The sequence below is a fragment of the Garra rufa genome, chromosome 6, assembly GCF_049309525.1.
Source record: "Garra rufa chromosome 6, GarRuf1.0, whole genome shotgun sequence".
Classification (NCBI taxonomy): Eukaryota; Metazoa; Chordata; class Actinopteri; order Cypriniformes; family Cyprinidae; genus Garra; species Garra rufa.
The window spans coordinates 53978002-53991113 of NC_133366.1; the positions used below are offsets into that span (position 1 = coordinate 53978002).

Genomic DNA, 13112 nt, shown 5'->3' on the forward strand with positions numbered 1-13112 from the left:
TACGTTTGGAGCATCTAAACACACTTACAGCAGCAGCAGTGATAATGACTTCAAGCTGTTTGTTCATTAAACTGCTTTACCTTCGGCCAAGAATTCTCTGTGCATTAAGCCTTTAAATAATGTTTCTTGTGCTGAGTGTGGTGTAAAAAACACTAACTAGAAATAGAAACCTTCAAGTGCGTCTAGTTATATTCCTCTACTCCGCGTCTCAGTCCCTGCAGAGTTAGCTTTTCTTTTTTTATTATTTTTTTTTTAAGCTTAAGTTTTAGTAATTCTGTTGTGCTATTACACTTTTTATTAATAATTTTATAGATATTTCATTAATATTTAAATTAGCTTTTTGTTTTTTTCTTATCAGGTTTTTTATGTATTTTAGCTTATGTTTTAGTAATTTTGTTGTGCTTTTATTATGTTTATTAGTGTTTTTATAGATATTTTATAATTTTAAGTTAGTTTTCTTTATTTATTTTAATTCAAGTTTTATTAATTATAGATATTTTATTAATATTTTTAGTTTTTCATTTTTCTTCATTTATTTTAGCCTTAAGTTTTAGTTAGTTTGTTGTGCTTTTATGATTTCTATTAGTTGTTTTTTTTCATTAATATTTTTTCACTTAACTTTATTTTTTTGATTATTTTAGCTTAAGTTTATTTTAAAAGTAATTTTGTTGTGCTTTTGTCATTTTTATTAGTGTTTTTAAATATATGTATTAATATTTTAAGTTAGCTTTTTGGGTTTTTTCCAGTTTTTCTTTTTTCATTTATTTTACCTTAATTTTTAATAGTTGTGTTGTGCTTTTATCATTTTTATTAGTGTTTTTATAGATATTTTATTAAAATTTTGAGTAAGCTTTTTACATTTTTTAATAGTGTTTTTTATAGATATTTCATTAATAGTTTAAGTTAGCTTTTTGTTTTTTTTATTTTATCTTAAGTTTTAGTAATTCTTTTGTGCTTTTATACTTTTTATTAGATATTTTATTCATATTTAAAGTTAGCTTTTTCATTTTTTAAATATATTTTACTTTACAAACTTTAAGTTTGTTATGCTTTAATTATTTTTGCACATCAGCAGCGATAATGACTTCAAGCTGTTTGTTCATTAAACTGCTTTACCTTTGGCCAAGAATTCTCTGTGCATTAAGCCTTTAAATAATGTTTCTTGTGCTGAGTGTGATGTAAAAAACACTAACAAGAAATAGAAACCCTCAAGTGCATGTAGTTATATTCCTCTACTCCGCGTCTCAGTCCCACTGAGTTTCATGCATCGCAGAAAATGGAAAACAATGAGTTGAAGATCAGAGCGACAAGGCAAATTCAATGAGACGTCGGTCGAAAAACGTCCTTGTTATGGTCTCAAACTCAGATTTAGAGCGTAATTACTTCAATTACATCCACATACTCTTTGTGGATTTTTAATTAAGAACTCAATGTTCTTTGACTAAGTACAGTAAGCGGCTCATTGAGCCGGTTCATTTTTATTAGTGCTTTCTCATGTAAATGAATGACTGCAATCACTGGCCAAGGTCTTAGATTTGCTAAAGTGCTGCTTTAATGTAAAAATACATATTCAGGGTTAGATATATTGAATGATTTCAGAGTTATTACAGCCTCTTGATAAGAATTTAACATTAAAAACATACTGCTTATGTGCAAACATCCTTGAGTAACCAGATTTACCGGCGTTATTTTATTACTTTGTTTTTATCAGTTTTATCAGTGTTTTTAATAGATATTTTATTATTTTAAGTTAGATTTTAAGTTAGCTTTTAGTTTTTTTCATTTAGCTTAAGTTTGAATAATTTTGTTGTGCTTGTATAATTTTTCTTATTGTTTTTATAGATATTTTATTATTATTTTGAGTTAGCTTTTTCATTTTTTCAGTGTTTAAAATTTGTTTTTGCTTACGTTTTAATAAATTTGTTGTGCTTTTATCTTGTGTATTAGTGTTTTATAGATATTTTATTATTTTAAGTTAGATTTTAAGTTAGCTCTTAGTTTTTTTCATTTAGCTTAAGTTTGAATAATTTTGTTGTGCTTGTATAATTTTTCTTATGGTTTTTATAGATATTTTATTATTATTTTGAGTTAGCTTTTTCATTTTTTTCAGTGTTTAAAATTTATTTTAGCTTACGTTTTAATAATTTCGTCGTGCTTTTATCTTGTGTATTAGTGTTTTTATAGATATTTTATTATTTTAAGTTAGATTTTTTTCTTTTTCAAGCTTAAGTTTTAGTAATTTTGTTGTACTTTTATAATTTTTTACTAGTGTTTTTTATAGATGGTTTATTAATATTTTAAGTTTTTTGTTTTTTTTCCCCCAGTTTTTTATTTATTTATTTTAGCTTAAGTTTTAGTAATTTGGTTGTGCCTTTATGATTTTTATTAGTGTTTTTAAAGTTATGTGTTAATTTTTTAAGTTATCTATTTCTGTTTAAAATTTATTTTAGCTCATGTTTTAGTAATTTTGTTGTGCTTTTATCATTTTTATTAGTGCTTTTATAGATGGTTTATTAATATTTTAAGTTAGCTTTTGTTTTTTGTTTTGTTTTTCGTCTATTTTATCTTAAGTTTTAGAAATTCTGTTGTGCTTTTATACTTTTTATTAGTGTTTTTATAGATATTTTATTAATAATTTGAGTTACTTTTGGGTTTTTTTTTCATTTATATTAGCTTAAGCTTTAGTAATTTTGTTGTGCTATTATCTTTTTTTAGTGTTTGTTCTATTTAGCTTTCATTTATTTAATTTTAATTTCACTTCAGTTTAGACTCCAGCTAGATGATATTTCTAATTTTTGTTTTTCTACTTTTTGTTTATTTATTTATTTTAATTTTAAGTGTTCATCTAATATTTAAATTTAATTTTAGGATAATTTCAATTAACAATAATCTTTTAAATATTTTGTGCATTTGTCATTTTTATTCTTGAGGGGGGTTTTTTTATGGAAAAAAATGTTATATATTACTTTTTTTCAGTTTTAGTAATTTTAGAAAATAACCACATTTCAAACCCATTTTAAGTGACTCAGCATCACATTTAGGGCACAACATAAGATACAAGACTTTGAATAAAACGGTCTTTGTTTGTGTGTTGTCTCAGCGACAGTAGTGCTGGCGAACCTGGAGCCCAACACCACGTATGAGGTTCGTGTGGCGGCCGTCAATGGAAAGGGTCCAGGAGACTACAGCCACACAGAGACCTTCCAGACGTTAGCCATCCGTGAGTCTCTCTCCATCTCTTCTGTCTCCAGTCACTTTCAGCTGGACGTCTTTCAACTCTTGCTGAGTTTGTTCACTTCACCTCAATCGCCAGCAGACCTTCACTGACTGGAACTCTGTTAGAAAGTCAATTTCCTAAAGTTTCTAATCATGCTAGCAACACACTAGTAGCTAGCTAATCATGCTAGTAACGTGCTAATCATGCTAGTAACATGCTAATCATGTTAGCAACACACTAGTAGCTAGCTAATCATGCTAGTAACACAGTAGTAACTAGTTTATCATGCTAGTAACATGCTAATCATGCTAGCAACACACTAGTAGCTAGCTAATCATGCTAGTAACGTGCTAATCATGCTAGTAACATGCTAATCATGTTAGCAAACACACTAGTAGCTAGCTAATCATGCTAGTAACGTGCTAATCATGCTAGTAACATGCTAATCATGCTAGCAACACTAGTAGCTAGTTAATCATGCTAGTAACACAGTAGTAACTAGTTTATCATGCTAGTAACATGCTAATCATGCTAGCAACACATTAGTAGCTAGCTAATCATGCTAGTAACACAGTAGTAGCTAGCTAATCATGCTAATAACACAGTAGTAGCTAGCTAATCATGCTAGTAACATGCTAATCATGCTAGTAACATGCTAATCATGCTAGCAACACACTAGTAGCTAGCTAATCATGCTAGTAACACAGTAGTAGCTAGCTAATCATGCTAGTAACACACTAGTAGCTAGCTAATCATGCTAGTAACGTGCTAATCATGCTAGTAACATGCTAATCATGCTAGCAACACACTAGTAGCTAGCTAATCATGCTAGTAACACAGTAGTAACTAGTTTATCATGCTAGTAACATGCTAATCATGCTAGCAACACACTAGTAGCTAGCTAATCATGCTAGTAACGTGCTAATCATGCTAGTAACATGCTAATCATGTTAGCAACACACTAGTAGCTAGCTAATCATGCTAGTAACACAGTAGTAACTAGTTTATCATGCTAGTAACATGCTAATCATGCTAGCAACACACTAGTAGCTAGCTAATCATGCTAGTAACGTGCTAATCATGCTAGTAACATGCTAATCATGCTAGCAACACTAGTAGCTAGTTAATCATGCTAGTAACACAGTAGTAACTAGTTTATCATGCTAGTAACATGCTAATCATGCTAGCAACACATTAGTAGCTAGCTAATCATGCTAGTAACACAGTAGTAGCTAGCTAATCATGCTAATAACACAGTAGTAGCTAGCTAATCATGCTAGTAACGTGCTAATCATGCTAGTAACATGCTAATCATGCTAGCAACACACTAGTAGCTAGCTAATCATGCTAGTAACACAGTAGTAGCTAGCTAATCATGCTAGTAACACACTAGTAGCTAGCTAATCATGCTAGTAACGTGCTAATCATGCTAGTAACATGCTAATCATGCTAGCAACACACTAGTAGCTAGCTAATCATGCTAGTAACACAGTAGTAGCTAGCTAATCATGCTAGTAACACAGTAGTAGCTAGCTAATCATGCTAGTAACATGCTAATCATGCTAGTAACATGTTAATCATGCTAGCAACACACTAGTAGCTAGCTAATCATGCTAGTAACACACTAGTAGCTAGCTAATCATGATAGTAACATGTTAATCATGCTAGCAACACACCAGTAGCTAGCTAATCATGCTAGTAACATGCTAATCATGATAGCAACATGCTAGTAGGTAGCTAATCATGTTAGAAACGTGTTAATCATGCTAGCTAGTAGCTAGCTAATCATGCTAGTAATGTACTAATCATGCTAGAAATGTGTTAATCATGCTAGCAACACGGTAGTAGATAGCTAATCATGGTAGTAACATGCTAATCATGCTAACAACATGGTAGTAGCTAGCTAATCATGCTAGAAACGTGCTAATCATGCTAGCTAGTAGCTAGCTAATCATGCTAATAATGTGCTAATCATGCTAGTAACGTGCTAATCATGCTAGCAACACAGTGACAGTAGTAGCTAGCTAATCATGCTAGAAATGTGCTAATCATGCTAACAACACAGTAGTAGTTAGCTAATCATGCTAGTAACATGGTAATCATGCTAGCAACACAGCTAGTAGCTAGCTAATAATGCTAGAAACGTGCTAATCATGCTAGCTAGTAGCTAGCTAATCATGCTAGTAATGTGCTAATCCTGCTAGTAATGTGCTAATCATGCCAGCAACACGTTAGTAGCTAGCTAATCATGCTAGCAACTTGTTAATCATGCTAAAAACACGTTAGCATAGTTTGAAGTGTGTTGTGTTGAGTCTGATGGTCTTGTGTTCCTCAGGCGAGCCGAGTCCTCCAACGGTTCACGGACAGAGAGGCGTAGGGAAGGCCTACAGACTCGGGCTGATCAAACAGGACGACGGTGGGATGCCCATCGTGGAGTACATCGTCAAGTATAAAACGGTGCGAACGCTCAAACACACACACTTCACTCTTCTGTGATTCTCAGAAGCCGACTTAGTTGGTCATTCATGTTGTTTGTCATTAACCTGTAAGTAATGCTAAAACATGCTAGCAACTGGCTGATGACATGCTAATAATACTAAAAACATGTTAACAACATGCTAGTAACATGTTAATCATGCTAGAAACATGCTAGCAACAAGCTATTAACATGCTAATCAAGATAAAATCATGCTAGCAGCATGCTAATAAATTGCAAATAAGGCTAACAACATGATAGTAAAATTGTAAACATGCAAGTAACATGCTAATAATGTGTTGTAAACTTACTAACGACATGCTAGCCATGCTAGCAACATGCTGGTAACTTGCTAATCATGCTAGCAGCATGCTGGTGACATGCTAATCATGCTAGCAACATGCTAGTAACATACTAGTAACTTGCAAATAATGTTAAAAGCATGCTAGCAAAAAGCTAGTAACATGCTAATCATGCTAGAAACATGCTAGCAACAAGCTATTAACATGCTAATCAAGATAAAATCATGCTAGCAACATGCTAATAAATTACAAATAAGGCTTACAACATGATAGTAAAATGTTAAACATGTTAGCAACACGCTGTAAACATGCTAGCCATGATAGCAACATGCTGGTAACTTGCTAATCATGCTAACAGCATTCTGGGGACATGCTAATCATGCTAGCAACATTCTGGTGACATGCTAATAATGCTAGAAACGTGCTAGCAACATGCTAGTAACATACTAGTAACTTGCAAATAATGTTAAAAGCATGCTAGCAAAATGCTAGTAACATGCTAATCATGCTAGAAACATGCTAGCAAACAAGCTATTAACATGCTAATCAAGATAAAATCATGCTAGCAACATGCTAATAAATTGCAAATAAGGCTTACAACATGATAGTAAAATGTTAAACATGCTGTAAACATGCTAATCATGCTATCAACATGCTGGTGACATGCTAATCATGTTAACAACATGCTAGTAACTTAGTAATCATGCTAACAACATGCTAGTTAATCATAGTTAATATCTGTCTATCATCTATCAAACTTTAAGCTTTCAAAACTGACTGAAATCTGTCAAACTTAAAACTTTTTAAACGTATTAAACTTTAATCTGTTTAAACATTTTAAACTTTCTGCTCTGGCTTTCTCAAGTCAACTTAAAGATTGTCTTGAAAAACGCAAAAAAATCTAGTCACACATTAAGTTTGTTCTGTAGAATACGTTTAAAGCTTCATACGCACACTGTCTTAATTGACAGCGTTAATCTGAGCGGATGTTAGCGAGTATCTGACGGGTCGAAGGTTTCTTTGTGGGCGTCTGAATCTGATGTTCTTGAGGAGTAATCCTGCTTTCTGTGTCCGTTTGTGCCGTGAGTCTGCGGTGAGATGTCTCTCATGCTGTGGCCTCATTTGCTTAAAGAATACAGAAGCGTGAGAGAAACGCTTTGAAGACCTTCCATTCTCCTCAGAGGAGCAGCGGGACGCCATTCGCCATCAGTTTCTTCTCCGTCACGGATATAAGGAACAAAAGGAGCCGACCGGAGCGCTGGCCTCTCTCAATACTAACAGTTACACCTACACTAATCAGCGCTTTGTCCTGCTTTCGGGTGAATCTCAAAGAACATGATGATGAAGCCAGTTTTAGGACCATCTGGATTTTTTTTTCACAGTATACCCAAATTACTATTACTGTAATGCAAAAAGTCAATAAGAAGAGTCTTCTGCTCACCAAGGCTGCATTTATTTGATGCAATTTATTTCTTTGATCAAAGCTGAATTTTCAGCATCATTACTCCAGTCTTCAGTGTCACATAATCCTTCAGAAATCATTCTAATAAGGTGATAAGTATTTATTTAGTAATGAAATGTACAGTTTTGATGAAAATATGATTAATTGCACAATATGAAAACATTTTTTTTTAAATAATGCAAAATAACTATTTTTACTAAACATTTTTTGTTGTTTTGCTTTTTTTTCCACCATTGTATTTTGTGTAAAATATTTCTGATTGATTTAATGTATTCACTTTTAAAATAAAATAAAACATAAATAAATAAATAAATAAAATAAGAACTTACTGACACCAAACTATTAACAATTCTGTAAATAAGTAATCAGTATATAAGTAAGTATCAGTATATGAAATCATGGAATGTCATGGAAATTATTAAATGTAATGTATATATTGGGGGAATGCGATTATTTTCAAAATGTGAAATCTCTTTTAAAAGAAAATTGTAAACATAAATAGATTTCATTTTTATGTAAAATAATCATTTACGGATTTTTTTTCCTCCTTTAAATGTTGTAGTGAAATGTTGCTGTTATTAAAAAAAAATAATAATGATAATAATAATAATAAAATTAAATAAATTGTTACTGAAATAAAATAAGTGTTGACTAAAATAAAATACCATAAAACTTTCTGAAATGAAATGAATAAAGTAAAATTAATAAAATAAAATAAAATAATATAATAAAAAATAAAATAGTAAAGTAAAAAAAAAAAAATATATATATATATATATATATATATATATATATATAAACTTACTGACCCCTAAACTTTTGAATGGTGGTGAACATATAATCAATAAATATACGATATCAATGATATCAATATGTTTATATGTCATGGAAATATTTATTACTGAATTTATTTTTAATATAATTTTCGATTACAGTAATAAAAAATACATATTTAAACCAAAACTAAAACTTAAACATAAAAAAACAACAATAATAATAATAATAATAATAATAATAATAAATTACTGAAATAAAATAACATAAAAAGTAGTGCATATAATAACTGATGCCAAATGCAACACAATGAAAACATCTCTTAGAAATAATAGAAAAAAGTCTGAAATAACTGAAGGTAAATAAACAAAAAATAATGAATCAAATCAATATATAGTCATATTTTTAAAATAAATAAATTACAAAAATGCACAATAAAATTACTACTTCAAAATTACTGCCATTAAAATTAAATTGAAAACACAAATGAAATCTAATTCAAAATATTAACAGAAACTAAAACAGTATGTCAGTCATATTAAAATAACAGCGGTCTGAAGTTCTAAAATGACCCTGATGTGGTTTAGAGAGATTCAGAGATTTATAGAGTAAGTGATGTTTTTGTGTTTTCTGTTGTTTGTGTCGATCTGTGCTCATCAGAGCTACACTAAAGAACAACATTACAAATGAAAGTGTCAGAAAGAAACAAGGCTGGCGTTCATTACGAGAGCTTCTGAAGGCCGTTTTGGGCAAATGTGTGTAAAATAAAAGATGTCAGACACACAACAATGATTTCAGTCTCCTGCTCGCAGAAGGTCAACAACACATGTTTGACCATAAAGTCAACATGAAATCAAAATAAACTCTCTTTATTCGTGTTTCTCATCATATTGTGAGTGTTTTGTTTTTTTGTCTCTTAAGAACTTAACAATGTCTACTTTTCATAATATAATCAGTTCTTGATTAATAATATCAATCTTTAATCTCTATATACATGCCATTTTATAGACTAAAAGAGACACAAAAGACAAATTAAAAACATTGAAAACACTTGAGAAACTTCCTATTGAAATTGTCAGTATTTGTATGAGACTGAAGTTCAATCTCCAAAGCTTTATGGGAAGTGAAATCTCTTCAAAGTGCTTTACTAAAATCCCGCAGACAGGAGATGAAGTCAAGAAGATCAGATATTTCCAGACGTATCAGGTCAGGATGAGATGATCGGAAACATTGTCTAAACTTTCTGGCTTTGCATAAATTTTTCATTCCTCCTTTAGATCTTTTTTTTTTTGTGTGTGTGTCATTTTATTTTGTGTTTTTTGTGCGGTCCGAGATGAAAAGTTCAGCAAAAATAAAAAAAAATCTGTCATTATTTACTCATCCTCCTCATGTCTATCCAAACTTTTGAAGAATGAAGATCCAAACATGACCTAAAACAACATTAAGGCACAATTTCCAAGTCTTCTCAAGCTGGGTTATTATTGTGAACTTGACTAAACTAAAAAAAAAAAAAACTGAAATTAAATGATTAAATTACTAAAGTAAAATGAATAAATAAATAAAAATAATAAAATAAAATATTAAAAACTTACTGACCCCCAAACATTTTGATGGTGGTGAACATATAATCAATAAATAAACATAAATACATATTTATATGTCATGGAAATATGTAGTACTAAATTAAATATTTCATGAGTAATGAAAACTAAATGTAAAATTATTTTAAAAAAATGATAATAATAATAATAATAATAATAATAATAATAATAAAATAAAATAAATAGTTATTGAAATAAATGTTAACTAAAATAACAATAATTATTATTATAAATATTTTATTGTGAATGTTTTCTTCTTCAGTTAGTTTTGTTTTGATTCAGTTAATGTAAGTATTTTAATGGAAATATTTATTACTATATATCACTTATTTTTAATAACATTTTTAATGACAGTAATAAAAACGCAATTTAAACCACAATTAGAAGCATTACAAATAATTATGATAATAAAAATAAAATAAATTGTTAGTGAAAAAAAAGATGTTAACAAAAATAAAATAACATAACACTTTCCGAAATTAAATTACTGAAGTAAAATGTATAAAAATAATAATAAATAAAATTAAATAAAATAAAACTTACTGACCCCAAACTTTTGAATGGTAGTGAACATATAATCAATAAATGCACATAAATACATATTCCGATGAATGAATGAACGTAATTTATTTTTGTTCAATAATAAAAACTACATTTAAACCAAAACTAAAACAAATAAAAAAGAATAATGATAATAATAATAAAATAAAATAAATTGGTACTGAAATAAAATAAACGGTAACAAAAATATTAAAATAACACAAAACTTTCTGAAATTAAAGATAATTAAAAATTAAATAATAAATAAAATAAATTAAAAATAAAATAAACTTACTGACCCCAAACCTTTTAAATGGTGCCAAACATATACTTAATACATATTTATATGTCATGGAAATATATATTGCTGAATATATATATATATATATATATATATATATATATATTTTTTTTTTTTTTTTTTCGATTACTGAAATAAAATAAATGTTAACTAAAATAAAATACTGTAAAACTTTCTGAAATGAATAAAATAAAATAAATTGTTATTAAAATAAAATAACATAAATGTAGTGCAGATAATAGCTGCTGTCAAATGCAACACAATGAAAACAGCTCTTGAAAATAATGAAAATGTCTAATATAACTGAAAGTAAACAAACTAAAATCAATGAATAAAATTAATAAATACTATAGACATCTTAAAAAAAAATCACTACTTCAAAATTACTGTCATTAACCCCTTAACTGTCACTTCCATTTTTGCACAGAGACATGAAAATTAAGAATTCAAACTTAAATTTGTATTATTCATGAATGAAAAGATGTTGTAATATGGTTTTGATGAACATTTTTCATGTTAATGCAATGTCTGATTTTAACATGGCTTTCAAAGAAGGAATTTTGAGATTTTAAGTTTTCCACTGATATTTAATTTCTTATGATTTTTAAAGTGTAATAGGGGAAAAGGCAACAAGGAAATCCCCCCTCCCCCCCCAAAAAAAATGTTAAGTATCTATTTAGGAGCCTTAGACCTTTCCAACAATATATAGTTTGTCTTGATTAGACTAGGATTTTATTGCAAAATGGTGAAGTAAATGTAGGCGTCCCACAGAGTGGACGGGTGACAGTTAAGGGGTTAAAATTAAATTAAAAACAGAGACATTTTTAATTAAAATATTTTTATTTTTTTAATTTATTGAATTAAAAAATTCAAAATATTACCAGAAACTAAAACTTAAATAACAGCGTTCTGAAGTCCTTTGGTGCTTTATGTGAGAAACAGACGCAGATGAGTCCAGAATGAATGACGTGTTTGTGTTGTTTGTGTTCAGGATAAAGAGGAGCAGTGGATGACCAAGCTGGTTCCCGGCATGAATGATTATGCGCTGCTGCAGCCGCTGCAATGGAACACGCGCTACAACGTGGAGATCACGGCACGCAACGTCAAGGGCCTGTCGGAGCCCACCTTCTTCCAGTTCCTCATGCCGCAGAAACCCGACATCACAGGTACACGCACGCCCTTCATCCCGGACCGCTCTGTGCTTTTAGAGCTGAATCGTGTCAAATTACAACTCATCCTGAGATATATTTGGCTGCACCCTACTTGTCAAATCGAGCATTATTCAGAATCTGCTGGAAAACCTACACAGACAGTGACTTTCTGATAGGAATCCTGCGTCAAGTGGAGCTTCACAATACATTTTTGTATTTATTGGTATTTTTAATTAGTTTTATATCTTCCTTTTTCATTTCGATTTAATCAACTTTAAGCATTTTTGTTGTTTTTAGTATTAAATGAAGTCAAAACTAAAATTAAGCCTGTTTTTAGGACCATCGAGATATTTTTGAAATTATTGTTATCAGTGGTGATTTTTGTATTATTTTATTGTAGATATATTTGTTTTAAATCGCCATAATTTGGTATAAGTAAGTGCAACAAATACCACTCGGTATAAATGCTTTTTAATATTATATATATATATATATATATATATATATATATATATATATATATATATATATATTTATATATTTATTTTATTTTTAAATCAATTAATTTAATTTAAGTTTTTTGCATTATTATTATTGTTTTGGAATTTTTGTTTTATAATCAACATAAATTAGGCAGTGCAGCAAATACTTTTTTAAAAAAATATTATTTTTTTTCTAAAAACTGTAATTTTCCCTATTACTGTAATACTGTAATAATGTTATATTATTTAATTTTTACATTTTTGATTTCATTTTAATTTGTTTACATTTTAGCAATTTTGTTTAATATATTTTGTCATTTTTAAAAAAGTTTTTATTCATTTTTATTCATTTTACAATTTTTATAATAATTTGTGATAATTTAATAAATTGAGCAAAATAATTTACTGATTAAATATTGTATAAATAATTGTTTAAATAATTATTATTGGATTTGTCCTTATTACTTTAACGAGAATTTATTTATTTATACTTTTTTTTACTTTTTTATTTATACTTTTAATTTTAAAATGCACCATATATATATATATATATATATATATATATATATATATATTTTTTTTTTTTTTCATATACAAATATATTTTTTATATAATTATTATAATTTTAATATATAAATATACATATTCAAAATATTTTTGAATATGCATGTTGTACAATATTTTTGCATTTTTATTTGTTCTTATATGTTTTTTTACAAATGTATTTATTTTTTTATTTATTTTTTTGTTTGGTTTATTTTAGTAATTTTTAAAAAGAAAATTAGAAATGGTCATGAAATGCAGAA

General features: G+C 28.7%; 1 protein-coding gene across 1 annotated transcript in view; it reads left to right on the forward strand.

Moving 5' to 3' along the window:
• LOC141336980 (neural cell adhesion molecule 2) overlaps window positions 1-13112 on the forward strand; it is a 95067-nt gene that overhangs the window by 59785 nt on the left and 22170 nt on the right. Inside the window, exons 13-15 of the mRNA XM_073842701.1 lie at window positions 3101-3220; window positions 5553-5674; window positions 11665-11839. Coding sequence (XP_073698802.1) covers window positions 3101-3220; window positions 5553-5674; window positions 11665-11839 — 417 coding nt within the window. The remainder of the gene's footprint in view (window positions 1-3100; window positions 3221-5552; window positions 5675-11664; window positions 11840-13112) is intronic.